The 15301-nt window shown below is 37.9% G+C and overlaps 1 protein-coding gene across 3 annotated transcripts in view; it reads left to right on the top strand.

Annotated features, from left to right (window-relative positions):
* The window catches only part of NADK2 (NAD kinase 2, mitochondrial), a 33909-nt gene extending 18878 nt beyond the window's left edge, over positions 1 to 15031 (top strand). For 2 of the 3 annotated variants that reach the window (XM_035309426.1, XM_035309428.1), the window contains 7 exons: positions 3830 to 3966; positions 4893 to 4971; positions 7355 to 7498; positions 9056 to 9111; positions 9196 to 9249; positions 9720 to 9843; positions 12239 to 15031. In XM_035309426.1, coding sequence (XP_035165317.1) covers positions 3830 to 3966; positions 4893 to 4971; positions 7355 to 7498; positions 9056 to 9111; positions 9196 to 9249; positions 9720 to 9843; positions 12239 to 12377 — 733 coding nt within the window. In that variant the 3' untranslated portion in view covers positions 12378 to 15031. The remainder of the gene's footprint in view (positions 1 to 3829; positions 3967 to 4892; positions 4972 to 7354; positions 7499 to 9055; positions 9112 to 9195; positions 9250 to 9719; positions 9844 to 12238) is intronic. The other variant, XM_035309427.1, reaches the window with a different exon arrangement.
* Positions 15032 to 15301: the final 270 nt, after the last annotated feature.

Genomic DNA, 15301 nt, shown 5'->3' with positions numbered 1-15301 from the left:
AATGCATTTGTGGTTGACGGTAGGGCTGGGACTACAAAGGATAAAGCTGATAACAGGTTCCAGGAAAAACTGCTTTTGCTGTGACCTTCAATAATTGATTTATTTTCTGAATTAGCATATGCATAAATGAGGAACTGTAGTCTTGTAAAGGATGTATTGGTCTACATATTTTAACACTCTAAACTGTTTGTAGTACAGTGATGGGCCATACTACCAGAAGCTAATGAAGTTTATATATACTATTAGGAAGTGGTCAGTGTGATGCAGATGGTTTTAGTGATTAAGGTAGAATGGCATAAATTGTGTTGCTAGAGTAGTGTTAGGGAAAGCTTTTCTTTAAGATGAAGGTAGCTTGATGCTTTCAATACTAGATACTCTCGAGATAATGAATATCACTTGAATTCAGGAGGAAGCAATTTGAATTCTAAAGGACAAACTAGAGGAGGAGTTTCTCATAAATTCCTATTTAAAAAGAAACATTGTTCTGTGTTGTATTAACACTCTAGGATAGTTCTGTGGTGGCAAACAATCAACAGAAGCAAGTTATTTACATTAAAATACATTACAGGTTTTTTTTTTGTTCATACTTATAGCATATTCGATTTGTAGTTCGTTGTTGTATTTGTGCTACAAAAAAATCTAAAATGAGGTGAATATAGTCAGCAGGACTGATTATAAGTAACTCAGTGGGTTTCAGTAGCTATTACTAAATGAGAAGGTAGTTTGAAATCAAACATTCCCAGGCTTAGAAAATACTAGATTTAATTTGCCATCTTGCTAAGTAGTTTAGTTAAAGCTGGTAGTGCTAACGCAGGTAAACTCATTTGATACTCTAACCACTTGTAATGTTTTGTTGGATGCCATGTTAATTTTTTGTTGCTGACGCTCCTCTTACTGCTCTTAGGGAGCTTAAGCCTCACCAGAGTGAAACAGAATCTTTCCGGTTATTGTTTCAGAATAAGTGTGACGTGAAACTGATGTTCTTAAGCAAAGACCTGAGTGGGTGTTTGACTTGGCAGTTCTCAGATTTATTTAGGCCTAAGGAATCTTTTTAATAAGAGGATAAAGTGCATGAAGTGCATGAAGTTCAACAAGGCCAAGTGCCGGGTCCTGCACCTGGGGCGCAATAACCCCAAGCAGAGCTACAGGCTGGGAGATGAGTGGTTGGAGAGCTGCCAGGCGGAGAAGGACCTGGGAGTGACAGTGGACAGTCGGCTGAATATGAGCCAGCAGTGTGCTCAGGTGGCCAAGAAGCCAACAGCATCCTGGCCTGTATAAGAAACAGTGTGGCCAGCAGGGCCAGGGAGGTGATCGTCCCCCTGTACTCGGCTCTGGTGAGGCCGCACCTCGAGTACTGTGTTCAGTTTTGGGCCCCTCACTACAAGAAGGACATGGAGGTGCTCGAGCGAGTCCAGAGAAGGGCAACGAAGCTGGTGAGGGGCCTGGAGAACAAGTCTTACGAGGAGTGGCTGAGGGAGCTGGGCTTATTCAGCCTGGAGAAAAGGAGGCTCAGGGGTGACCTTATCGCTCTCTACAGGTACCTCAAGGGAGGCTGTAGCGAGGTGGGGGTTGGTCTGTTCTCCCACCTGCCTGGTGACAGGATGAGGGGGAATGGGTTTAAGTTGCGTCAGGGGAGTTTTAGGTTGGATGTTAGGAAGAACTTCTTTACCGAAAGGGTTGTGAGGCATTGGAACAGGCTGCCCATGGAAGTGGTGGAGTCACCATCCCTGGAGGTCTTTAAAAGACGTTTAGATGTAGAGCTTAGGGATATGGTTTAGTGGGGACTGTTAGTGTTAGGTCAGAGGTTGGACTTGATGATTTTGAGGTCTCTTCCAACCTAGAAAATTCTGTGATTCTGTGATAACGGGATTGACACGTCTGAAAGAACTTCTGATGGCTCAGAGTACCATTAGGATGGTGAGGTGCTGGAGACTGGAGAAGGGAGTGTTTCTTCTATCCTTCTCCTTGATCTTTGTGGAAATCACTTTAGTGGAAGAATCTATGTAAGACCTTGTTGTTCCATGTACAACTAACCTCATTGATTTATGAAGGACATGCTATGTCAGACTGCCCTTGTTTCTTTTTATGATGGTAAACAGTGCAACAGGATCTCAGAATAGGGATGCAATAGTAGACTACCTTTTTATAATTTTATAGGTGTTTTGGCTTGTTCTAGAATGAATATTGTGAGGAAGCTAATGTGAGATACCTACTGCAAGCTATTTGCCTGACTACCTAAAACCATACTTAAAATTTAAGGGCAGATAGATAGTTTTACCAAGGATGTGTTTGGTGAGGCTCTAGAATGACCTCAGGGTTTGATAATACCTTCCCTTCTTGGGATGAAGGGAGTAAAGAGACTGTACATATGTTAAAGGTGAAATTTGCATGTACTTTAAAAACACTGGAGGACAGGATTAGAATCCAGAAGAATTTTGAGGCATATATTGAAATAAATGGTTTGCTGTTCAGTGCCGAGACACTGAAGTCAAGCACAGAGTACTGCAGTTACTGATTAGAAAATCAGGTGCATGAACATAAGATGGACAATGACAGGCCGCTGTTTCCCAGGAAGACATCTCGTATTGTACTGATTGCAAACTGAATGCAAATCAATGTCAATGTTGCAGAAGAAGCAAATGTTACACAAGGTTATATAGACACAAGTCATAAGAAAGATGTACAGAATAGTTCTTCCTTTTTATCCAACAGTGATGATGCTTCAGATGGTGCACTATACGCATATTTGAATATTGTTGTTTCAGAAGGGGAGGATCAACTTAAAACTGATGGGAAAATGACCCCAGAATTTCTAGAAAATTTTGCGCCTGTAGGTACATGAAAGAGAGTTGTGTTAATTCAGAAAAGATTGAATGAATTTATTTGTATAGGTTCGAAGGCTAAAGTTACTGCAAAGTTGTGATGTTGTTGTAATTCAGGAGACGATGAGGAAAAACTATTAATATATTTTTCTAAAGTCTGAGTCTTCCTTGCTGTAATTTTCAGGAAACATGTAAGCTGGCCACTGTCATCCAAATACCAACAATGTGAACTGGGAAAAGATGTGATTTGCTTCCTTGTGATTTGCTTTCTGAATCAAAACGATTATTTCTATCTTGTTTTATGTAATCTCTAAATTATAAAAGGAAAAAGGAATTGATTTCTAGGAAAAAAAAAATAGAAAAATCTGAATGATATAACAGTGTGAGGAAGAATGCCTTTTATAGCCTTCTCTTTCTGCATCTGAACTACTCTTAAGCACGCTAAAGTTCCCAGGCCAGGAGAGAACATTAAAATTAGAGGATGATTATTGGCCTTATGAATAAAGAGCTGCTTTTCTGGACATCTGTGAATATAAGCAAAGTGGTGGAAAAAATAGAGCAAGCATTAATATATTAATTATAAGGTATTTATATGAACATAAATTCCTGGGAGCTTGTTGCTCTCAAATGCATTGCATCAGACATGAATTCATAAGATAGAATCACATTTCTAAAAAAAAATATAAATGTTATTATGTATAATGTAACATAGACATTATACGCTGTAGACATCTTTTGGTCAGTGTCATATTGTTTTACACGCAAAAAAACATCAGCTAACAAATTAGTGTATTTACTTTTTGGGAAGATTAACTTTATAAATAAAGAAGTGATAGTGGAAGCTATAAAACTTGAAGTGTGTCCTCAAATATATTTAACCTTTAATCTTAAGATGCTCTGCTTTGAAAATGAACCAGTGAAACTCTTGTGTCTTCAAGACAATCTGATCCTAGCTAATTCTATAATAAATATTTTGAATACTGATACAAACTTTTCTCCTCTGTTAGGTGGCAGTGGCGACAAAGAATCCGACTGTATCTTGAAGGAACTGGTATTAACCCTGTGCCTGTAGATTTACATGAACAGCAGCTAAGCCAGGAGCAACACAGCAGAGCTCACATAAATGAAAGATTCCAGGATCAAAGTAGGTTAAAGTCTGTGACAAGAGTAAAATCATTTTTCTGTGATAACTTTGAATAGGAAGGAGGTAGAGATTTGTGAGAATTGAAGTATTTGAAGTCTTGTTGCTATGTTTGAGAAGCAGGGGGAGACAGTTCTTGTTAGCTCAAGACCCAGACTTTGAGTTTTTTTTTCCGAAGGGAATATTGTCAGTTTATATACATTTATTCTGGACTATACATTTAGGACTAGTTTTCAGTATTAACAATTTATAGAGCTGTCTTGAAATAATGTTACCTGTTGGCAAAATACCTGAGCTTGTTATTAAGTGGTCTCTTGGGGTTACCATAGCTGCTTGGGGTTACCACATGAACAATTTACTGTGTATCCAGATGGTCCACACTAAATGTATGTGTCGGGGGGAGGTTGCGTATGCGTGCTCTTAACATCTGGTGAATTTGAGGTAGATTAGCTCACAATTGAAAATATAAACTGTCACTCTGCCTGCAATCAAATGATAAAAGAGAAATAAGAATCTCTCCGTGGGTAATTCCTAGGTCATGAAACACCTTTGGTTGTTTTCTTTATGGTGTACTGAAGATGCAAGAGTCTGTGCTTAACTTGTCTGGCCCTGCATTTCCTCACTGAGAGGTCATGAACAATTTATTAGTTCCCTTTAATTACCTGCAGTATAAAGTCTTTGAACTTGATTCAGAACATCTGTTAAGTCACTGTCAGTGAGTTCTAGAAGAGACATCCATCTGGTTGCCCATGAGTTTTCAGGGAAAGCAATATCTGAAAATAAGTGCCATTGCCATATTGACTTTGGTTCAAATACTTGTAGTTTCCAGTAAAAGGCAGCAAAGTGTGTCCCTCAATGAGTGATGAGTTGGTTTTGAAAATTTGCATTTTGGAGCTTTGATTTAACATTGCTCTATTCAATATCTGCAGGATCTGACATTTCTGGTCCACATCTTTTACCTGTGAGAGCACTCAATGAAGTCTTCATTGGGGAATCTCTTTCATCCAGGTATGTGTAATTATTGTTTGTTGCAGCAGGACACAATTAACTTCATTTCTTTTTATGGCACTGCAATGGGCAATCACTGTTGAGATGTCTTTGCTGTCAAATTTCTGTTCTAGTCCATGAATATATTAGACTGATGGGATTGTTGCTGGTTACAAAGTGTATTTTCAGTGATTAAGTGCAGTGATGTTAATTTCTGTTATTCTGTTTTCCGGTCTGGCTATTCCATCCTTCATAATTCCTGACTGTTATTTTCTCTTTGTTTTACTCCTTAACTGGCTAGATCTTATCTAATCAAATACCTGCAATTACTATCTTTACCATAGACTGAAGATTTCAAAATCTGCCCATAAATTGTCTTCTCTCCTGCATCTCTTCTTAAGTATCTTTCTATAAGTCTAGCATGACCAAACTGAAATACTAATAACATCTCCTTTCCCTGCCTCTCTGTCATTAGAGGCAAAGGTATAAGCCTACTTTTGGCTGAAGCTGTGTTGTTGCAGGAAAATGTCCAACACTTCCTTATTTTAAGAAAACAGTTTATATCATATACTGGTACTGCATTATGCAAGATACCTTTACAACTGGCCTTTCTGTCCTGAAGATGAATGCATTTCTGTTAGCCAAACGATAACAAGAAGAATGTGGGAAGTGTGACTGGGGCTGTGGGAAAGGAATTAAAACATGATCCTCGATCAGGACTTGGCCAAACTTTTACTTGTATTTTATATTCCTTTTCCCTTTACACTGTCTGTCTTTTTTTTTTTTTTTTTTTTTAAACTTTAGTGTGTAACATCTTCTTATGTTTGTACAGTGCCTGGGACACTGTGATTGCTGCTGGAAACAGTATAAATGTTCCATGAGTGCTTTATCTTCCATCTGGACTGCAGCCTCAGACTGTCAGAAGGAATTAGTCTCAAACAGATACAAATGTTGCTCTCTTCTAACTCAAACACAGTTTTATCAAGATTCTAAAAGATTTATTTAATGTACAGTGATAGAGGAACACAAAGCTCCTTTCCAACACTTTACAGTAGCCCTCTGCTTCCGAATGCCACAAATACATTGTGCTTTTTGGTTCCAGTATATTTTAGAAGCTATGTGGAACACAGTGACACTAGGAACAAATCTCTAGTAATACATTGTGTGTTAATAGAACTTGAAGACTTCACTAATGATGTCACACAGATGGATCATGTCTTTAAGGCTCAAATACACAAGTCTACTATCTAAAAAGACAAAATAACTCTATGAGCATCTTCCAAGGGCTTATTCTTCATGCTGGTTAAGAAATCAGGGAAACTGAAGGGAACAAAAACCACCACCTAGTTTATTTAAAAAGAAAGTCTTAAACTGAATCACGGTGTGCATCTGTGTCCTTAATTTGCTTTCAGTTCTCTCATCTTCCCATCTTCTTAAGAGTACACACAATGCAGTACACACCAAGAGTGTTAAATCACTGTTTAACACCAAATATTACCACCATTAACACCATTGTATTCTTAGTCTGTCCAGACCAAAACGTTCATCACCAAAAAAAGAATTCACTAAGCTCGATTTATTAAGAAGGGTGAAAGTCAGTCATGCTGAACACAGTGAACATGATGTGTTTCTAAGAGGGTATCCATTTATCTGAAGACTATATCATGCTGTTTGTGTTAGGCACTATAAACATCAACAACTGTAGTTCATAAATATATGTCTGGATGTTCTGAAGCTTATGGGAGAGAGACTGTCTGGTTGCAACAAGCCTAAGATTAGGAATCCCCTGATATATGAATAATACCATGCACAATGATGGTTGTGCCCCAAGACTTACTACATTTGAGTTTTAGGAAGAATTTACCTTGGACAGAAACGTAAGCCTGCTGACTGTTGTAAAACTAAAACTGTTCCTGAAGAATCACAGTGGATTTTTAATTATTGAAGTGATCAAGAATTCAGCTTGAAGCGATGCTATTACTTACTGATGCTGGAATTTCTTACGTCTTAGTGTTCCCTGATGTAATTTTGAGACCCAGTCACAGCATAAGCACAGTTTATGCAGTAGTTCAACAATTATGCAAGGAAGGTAATGTATTTTGTAGTTTCATTTGTAAGTCCAGCAAACTCTGCTTATATGCAAAGTTATACCAGATGAACCACAGAGTTCTTCACACAGAATTTAATATGAAAAGTAGCTGGAAAAAAAACCAACAACCCTGCCTAAAACTTCATGCTGCAGATCACTTTTGTCCATTATAAAAACCACCGTAAACCACATATCAAATGTGGCTGCCAAATCAGAAACACTATGCAACGCCTGTGAAATTGTCATCCAGATTTGAAACTACCCCCCTCTAAATTTTCATGTGCCTGATAAGGCTGTGTGTTCTGTCTTATTCAGGGAGAACTTTAAGTCCTGCAAACCCAGTTTTAAATTCTCGCTTCATAGGGCCTCCTATTATGAAATATCAGTTGATGATGGTCCTTGGGAAAAACAGAAGAGTTCAGGGCTCAATGTGTGCACTGGAACAGGATCAAAAGCATGGTAAGTACATGCTGCTGCTTTGATACAAAACAGTGTTTAAGATAAGCTAGATGCACCTGTATTTCTGAAGCGTTTTCTCCAAATTGAGTCTGTTGTTTACCTTAACTGTAACTTTGGTGAAAGAGCTTGCACACCCCATGTAGAGATGAGGGTTTGGGAGTGGTGATGGAAAGATCTGCTCTGGCTGGTTGGCAGGGCATGTCTGGGGATTCTCTGAACTAGTTCTGTTGGTTAAAATGTTTAGATGAAGCAGCTTAGAAAGCCATTATAAAAATCTAAGCTTTAATAAAAATTGGAAAACATACTTGGAAATAGTATTAGGTGTTCTCTGGCATCTATTTTCCATTCTTCTTCCAAGCTTCTCTTTCAAACTTAAATTAAAAGGGAGTCTCTTTGCCAAAATACTGCCCTTAAGTGCAGAAGGGTATATCTAAGCAGAGCTGTACTAGCTTAATCAAAGGGGTAGATTTTCTTAACTGCAGTTTAAACAAGCTTCAATACTACAGACAAGTCTAATCAATTTAGTTTTCTCAGATGTGTGGGAAGTGAGAGCCTCTTTCATTTGGGAATCTGGCTATCCTTATCGTTTAAAGTTGTACAACAGGCCCCGGATTTATGTGGCATGCTAAGATGGACTAAAACTGAAGCTTTTAATGAAATTCAAAAGTGAATATTCATGCTGTAGCCATGGTTACTGGACCTTACTTTTCATTGTAATTCAGAATCTTGTATTCAATTGGCATAACTTGGTCTTGGAGGCTGCCAAGGATGAAACTTGCAGATTGCTAGGAGAACTTTCCTAGTGTTCATTACCTTGGAAATGTACAGCCTTGGTTCAAAGCTATTCTTAGGCATTTCATTTGCTTATTACATGTTCTGTACTGAGCAATCTCAGAACTAGAGACCAAATTCAAGGATTGTCTATTTTTATTGCCGCAATTGGTGTATGCTTCTGGACTTCTCCAAATGCCAAGCCTTGGGTGATCTTTACTCTGTGGTTTAGGGGCCCTGCTGGGATTTCAGTCCTCCTCACCCTGAGAGGCATTTAAATGTCCAAGTACTTTTTCAGCTGCCAAAACTTGCACAAAAGGTTGTTAACTAGTTAGAGGAGAGAATAACTTCAGACTGCATCTCGGTTTCTCCTGTGCCTTTGTTCAGGTTTGCAGGTAGGCAATAAGTGTAAGGGGAATAGCCCTGGAATGTCCTTGGCACTTCTATAGTCTGTTAAATGTACAGTGGATGTCTGTTGCAGTCTGAGGTGTTCTACTGCCATGACAGAAGTGCAGACTGAGGATTGTAAGCTCCACTGAGAACTGTGCAACTGAGATATTCACAGTACTACTGCACAGGGGCTGCAGTTAGTACCTAAATCCCTTCTGAATCTGGGCCCAGGAGGGAGACTGCTGTCTACTCACACTTAACAGCATTCTTTTTTTTTTTTTTTTTTCCTTTATGTCTGGAACCTAGTTCTTTATCTGTATGCAAGGTAGGTTTTTTTTTGTTACCCCCCCCCCAATTGTATTGCTTAGCAAACAAGACTTCTACTTCTCTGTCTAGGTCCTATAATATTAACAAGGTAGCAAATCAAGCTGTTGAAGAGATCCTTAATATCGGTGAGTGAACACGTGTCATTACTGGCTAAGTTTACAGAAAGATACTACTATCTAATGGGGACTCTCTTTCTCTTGTCTCAACAGCTAAAAAGCATGGGAGCTTGAATATGCCATTGAACACAGAACTAATACAGAAAGGTTAGTGAAAAACACTAGACTTCTTTAAGGTATCATAACTCTGACTAGTTCATTTCTGATTGTATTCTACTACTCAATATTGCTTCCACTATTTTAGTGCTCTTGCAGTATTAGTCTTTCTTACAAACGTTATTTAGGAATATTTGGTGAAACGCTTCTCACCTTTGATATTAAAGCACTAATTTAGACTTTCATGTGTAGATCTTCAAGAGAATTTCAATTCTCCTATGATTTGAAACAGTTAACGTTTAGTCATCTGAAGAGAGCTGGTGAATGTTAGTCATGCAATAGAACTGAAAGGAATCTTCGGTAAAATTCTATCATCTCAAAGGTGAAGGCTGTTAAACATTTGGCAAGACTCAATACTATCTCTAGGTAGGAAAACTGCTCTTTCCTGGAGAAACGTGTGTTTCTGAAAATAACGAACTTTCTCTAAAAAAAACCCACTAATGTCTGATTTCTGTTTACAGTAACAAATGATTACAATGACTCCCTGCTGTATAATCCAGAAGAACCAAAGATGTTTTTCAGTATTCGAGAACCTATTGTAAACCGAGTTTTCTCAAGCAGTCGGCAGCGTGGCTTCTCTTCAAAGTAAGTGTTGGCTGTAGCAGTCACTGAAGAGTTTTTTCATTGTGTAATTTGTTGAAGTAACTGAGGAGTTTCACTTGAATTTTTTCAACTACCAGTTTGTGTTTTGAGGGGCTTGAGTATTCTTGTAAGAACAGGAAGAAAATGTTTCCAAGCTGGGTTATGCTTTTGCGACATTTTATCCATGCACAAACATAGAGAGTAAAAGAATCACACTATGTCCAGCTTTGGGTTTATGCCATTTCCCCCTCCATGAGACAGGCATAGACAAACTGGAGTGAATTCAGGAAGAGGCCCCTAAGATTTCTGGGGGGCTGAAACACATGGTATATGAGGGAGAGTCAAAAGGTATTTTTGTTTAGCCTGGAAAAGACAAGACTAAGCAGGGGGGATCCAGCTGCTGTCTTCAGGTTGCAGGGGAGATGGACTCTTCAGAGCAAAAGAGGAGGTGGCAACAGCCATGAAGAGAAGGATATAACAATCTGATAAAATATCAGGAACTATTTTTCAGTAAGAATCAGAGGTCAGGCAGTAGAATAGGTTGCTGTCCTTGGAGATAGTCAAAACCTGACTGGGCAAGGCCCTACACAACCTAATCTGTTTTCGAAGCAGGACCTGCTTTGAGTTGAAGGACTAGATGCTCTTCCAAACTATTCTCTAATTCAGTCATTTTAATTTAGGACTCTTTTTGTGGAGCTCACCACAATTAAATAAATACAAACACATGCAACTATTAATTGTATGTTCAGAGTAACTATGCTGAGAACAATACAGTGTTTCAGTATTAACAAAATGCTAATTCAACCTTTTATGTCAAAACAAATGTTTAAAGGAACCTTGACTTGGAGACCCCTCCTTTTGAGCCACATCAGTGTTCCAACACTTTATGACCCAGTAATAAAATAAATCAGTCTACTGGGACTAATCATTACTATATTAGAGGCCCACTCTGTGCAAGTCATGTCTTTAAGTGTTTACTGCTTCTAAGTCATTTTGATCTGGGAGGTCTCCAGGTTGAGTAAATCTTCAAGAGACTGTAAGAGGAGAGGTTAGAATAGGAACAAAGAACTGGATTATCATTTGGGGATGCTACAGTTTTAAGTCCTGTCTTTATTTAAAATAGAGTCATCAGCATGGGATATACTATAAAAACTATATTGGAGCAACAAATGTCTGTGTACCCAAGAGGGTATCAGCCCATTTTTTCTTCTTGAAGTAGTTTTTGCTGTCGGTCACAGCTGGTCTTTAGCTCTTGGTGCTAGAGATCTTGTCTTTGCTGTTCTTTCTTTAGTTGCACAGTGAAATGGAGGAGTGAAATGTGCCTCCAGGTCGTTCTGCATTGTTCAGACTTGGTTGTGTTGCACTGATGCACAGACCTGTTTAGCTCTGACACTGAGGCCATGCTTCTAAATTTTTCATCTTTGTGAAAGATGTGTCTTCATGAAAATATAAGTCACTGGAGTAATTGATGATTAAAACTTAGAGATCAGAAGATTGTCTAGACCAAGGCCTAAGTCATGAACAGTCAAGCACATTCATGTGAGATTGCAATCCGTGGCTTTTCTGAAATCTCTACGAGTTCCCATCTAGCAACATAAAAAAAAATGGAGAACTCTGTATTTAATACTGTTCTCACTTCCTGCATATTTGAAAGGATAAGTTCTGACAGTTGAGTTAATTTCACTTTTAATGATGAGTGAAGAGGAAAATACCTAGTGGCTTTATTCTGTCTTGACCACCTGTAGAATAGCTTCCTTAAAATTTATATGCAGAATTTTTCCATTAGGCTAAATACATACTAGTTACACTCTAATATTGACAGGAAATTGCTGCCATACCTACTTATGACGTTGTACAGCAAGCATTCTGACCTTCAGCTTTGTGTTTGAAATGACTTTCCCTTCTCTGTGAATGATTTATGTAGCAAAATGGTATACAGTAAAATTCAACTTACTTGAATTTCAACTTGCTAGTTGAAACTGCATGTTCCTCTTAACATGAAGCCCATGCACTAGAATCATGATAAATTAATGTAAAACTGTTTTCAAGCAAATCATTAAATGGGGTCATCAGGAGCTTTGATAAAAAAAAAAAATGTAGCTAAATTCCAGTTTCCATTATTACGCTTATAAGCTGTTCTCAGACTCCTGTAGTACCAGTCTCCATTTGAACAGGTCCTTTGGTCCTCTCTGGACTCTTTGCTCTGTCTATACAAAGCACTGACAGATTCAGGGATCCTAGTATTAAATTCTAAATGCTAAATTCTTACGTGTGCTCCTGCGTGATTAAGCGTTTACTGATCCATGCAAAGAAGCATTCAAGAACCAGTCTCTTTGTTCAGCTAAATTATTGTGTGACATACCTTGCTTACAGGCTATTTTATGATTATTTTTGGCAGAGTCTGCGTCCGTTCCCGTTGTTGGGATGCGTGTATGGTTGTAGATGGAGGAACGTCGTTTGAGTTCAATGATGGGGCGATAGCTTCCATATTGATTGATACGGAGGACGCACTGTGTACTGTTCTGCTAGAAGAATGAAGGACCCTAGTGTCTTCTGCTGAAGCAACTCTGGATCCAGAGAGAACTCCTGGAGATAGACAGCACATCACAATGCTGCGTTAAGTTGGAAGTTGGCTTTTTTTGGATGCAAGAGCGTTTGGAGGAAGCTTGGGATGCTTTTCATTCCTTGGGTTGGGGAAATCTTAGAAGCCTGACATTTAAGCTCTTTTTGCATCTGGTATAAAAGAAATGTATCTGAGGTCTTACTTCTAACTTCAGTGAAAATTGACATTTTTTTAACCTGTAAGGCAAACATGAAAGAACATCTTTTTAAAACATAGGTAGGATGGGTTCGGATATTGTTGGTAGCATTAAATATTCAGATGTACAGTTTTTTAATAAGTGTGGGAGATTAAAAAACTAAACACCTTCACACATCTACTTTTGTAGAAAAGCTGACTGTCAAAATCTAGTGATTTGATGCAAGGATATATAGATTTTGGTAATTCCTGATGTTGGCATTAGAAATGGAAATGCAAACCTTTTGTATGCTTTTCAAAAATTTTACAACTTTGTAGTTTCATACAATTCATGACAAATTTTTTGGCTCTTCCAGTATTTTTTTCTACTTTGTAGATTTACATCAAAGTAAAACTCTGGTTTAATTTCTAGAAGCTCTTTTCACAAATTCAGTGAGGTAGCTCTTACCTTTTGCTCTTACTTTTGGGTAGAGAGAGACTTGAAACCGAAGGCTTTTCTTCAGCCCTTTAGTATGAAACCACAGAAAATGTGTTGAAGTTAAGACATACTCCTTCCCTGAATGGACGAGCTGGCTGGCAGGTGTTCAGTCACAGCAGTGTTACGTAGGTAGCTATCATTAAGAAAGATGTGGGCCTAAAGTTAACTGGTTTGGAATTTTAGGTTCTGAGTTCCTTTATAACTACAGAAAAATGAGATGTGCTGGGTGCTAGTAGCTGGAGCACAAATTAATACCTACATGTTTCCTCATTAACTTCCCCAGAAAGTTTAATTTTCCAATCCTATGCTGAGTTGTAGTGATACTTAATTGGCAACTTAATTTTATATGCCTCTGATTATGTATGTTATATAAACAACTGATTGTAGAAGAGGAAGTGACTTTTTTAGATACTGATTTAGAGAAACTGTGAACTTTGCCTTTGGAAGTCTGTGCTGATTAACGCGTAGATGAGGGCAAAATTTGACAAAATGAAGATTCCTACAGTGGGAACTCTTCTGGTACATGACTTGAAACAAATGTTTTTCTTCCTGTCTAATAGGACAAACCTATTTTGAAAAGTGAGTTTTCTTCAAACTACTTTTGAATGAAGAGACTTCTGTAACAGATGTTCTCAGGTTCAATGGGAATGTGGCCAATCAGTGTATTTATTGCCACTCACAAGTAAACTTAGCTCTATGAATGTAGAAAGTGAATAAAGGATTTTTCCCTTACACTACTTCAGTTTTTGTATTCAGTCAGAAGTAGAATTTAGAAGAAATTGATTTGACCATGCCATTCAGTTCTAGGAAAAAATCTGATTCTGCTGAAACTTTTTAAAAATAAGCTATCACTGTTTTGTGCACATTGCACCCTTTAAGTGTGCTGTAGATTGAGTTATTCACAATATCTACATGAGTTATCAGGACTGCAGACCAGAAGGGGAAAAGCAAAGTAGCCAAATTTTCTTTGAAAACTTGTCAAGTTCAGTAACTATCAGAGTAAAACTCGTAACGTCTAAAATAGTCTGCAAAATTTGTCCAAAAGTGAAGATGCAAAATATTCTTTATAATGTTGGCTGCACAGAGTCTAAGGTGTTGTAGTTATTCCTGATCCCTCTATAGCCAGTTGAGGATGGCATACGTGTGTCTTTTCTAGTATGCTAGTCAATTTGCTGTTAAGACTCAAAAAATAATGCCCGTAACATTAATTTATGACTTCCTTGGACTTTACCAGTAACTGTTAGGTCAGAGATTTATTTGGTGTTAAGTATTTAGATGTTGAGAGTGTCCCTGAATACTTGCACAGACAAATTTACGACAGAGATTCTGCCCCTACTTATTCATTCGTTCTGTAACGTTTTAAAGGAGACTGATTAGCCTGAGTTGGTTATGTTGCTCATAAAGATAACTGCTATTCCTTATTCTGAATGCTAATACTAAAAAGGCAATGTTTTCAAGTCCTGCATATAATCTGGTTCAGAGCTTAAATTTGACAGTTAAGTTCCTAACTGTTACTTTGCAAAATGGAAACCTGACCTACTCAACTCATGAGTGGCCTCTGCTGGTTTTGTCTGTAATTAATTGCTTGTCTGTTAAAGCATTTACTGGTGAATGCTTGATTTAAATAACTGGGAAGGGTCAGAGATCTATAATAGATAATCAGTAAGCAGCTACCTTTTTTAATTAAAGAACTGTAAAATCCTTTATTATGAAGGAATGCAGTACAGACAACTTACCTGGTAGACAGTGTTCTGTGACAGGACTGAGTATTGGTGTAACACTGATTTAATCTGCCTGGACTGGCACTGAACTCTGCACCTCATCTACCCACTGAATCAAATCCACGGTGGTTTCATTTAGTGCCAGTCCACAATTCTGTGTTCTGCTGAACTAAACCTGTCATTCTTTGCCTTTTGTTTATACATTATGTAATAAAATTTAAAAAATAATAGATGCTTAAAGCTGTCCCAATTTTTTTTTAAATTTTTAATGTGCTCAGTTTTCTTTCATTTACTAAGCAGGGTTGTTTCTTTTTTGTAGTTTTTTCTATGTCCTCATGTTTTATTTCAATAGATAAAATAGAGAGGATTATCTATGTGGGAATTCTTGGTATTGATTTCTTGGGGTTAACAAATAACTTTTTCAGTTAGGTAAAGGTCAGTGCTTCACCTTACCCAGAGGCCATGAATTGTGTCTGGTGCAGTTGCCATCATAACCAATAAACC

This window comes from Oxyura jamaicensis, chromosome Z (genome assembly GCF_011077185.1).
Source record: "Oxyura jamaicensis isolate SHBP4307 breed ruddy duck chromosome Z, BPBGC_Ojam_1.0, whole genome shotgun sequence".
NCBI lineage: Eukaryota > Metazoa > Chordata > Aves > Anseriformes > Anatidae > Oxyura > Oxyura jamaicensis.
Note: the sequence above shows the minus strand (reverse complement) of the source record. Positions and strands in the feature narration are given on the sequence as shown.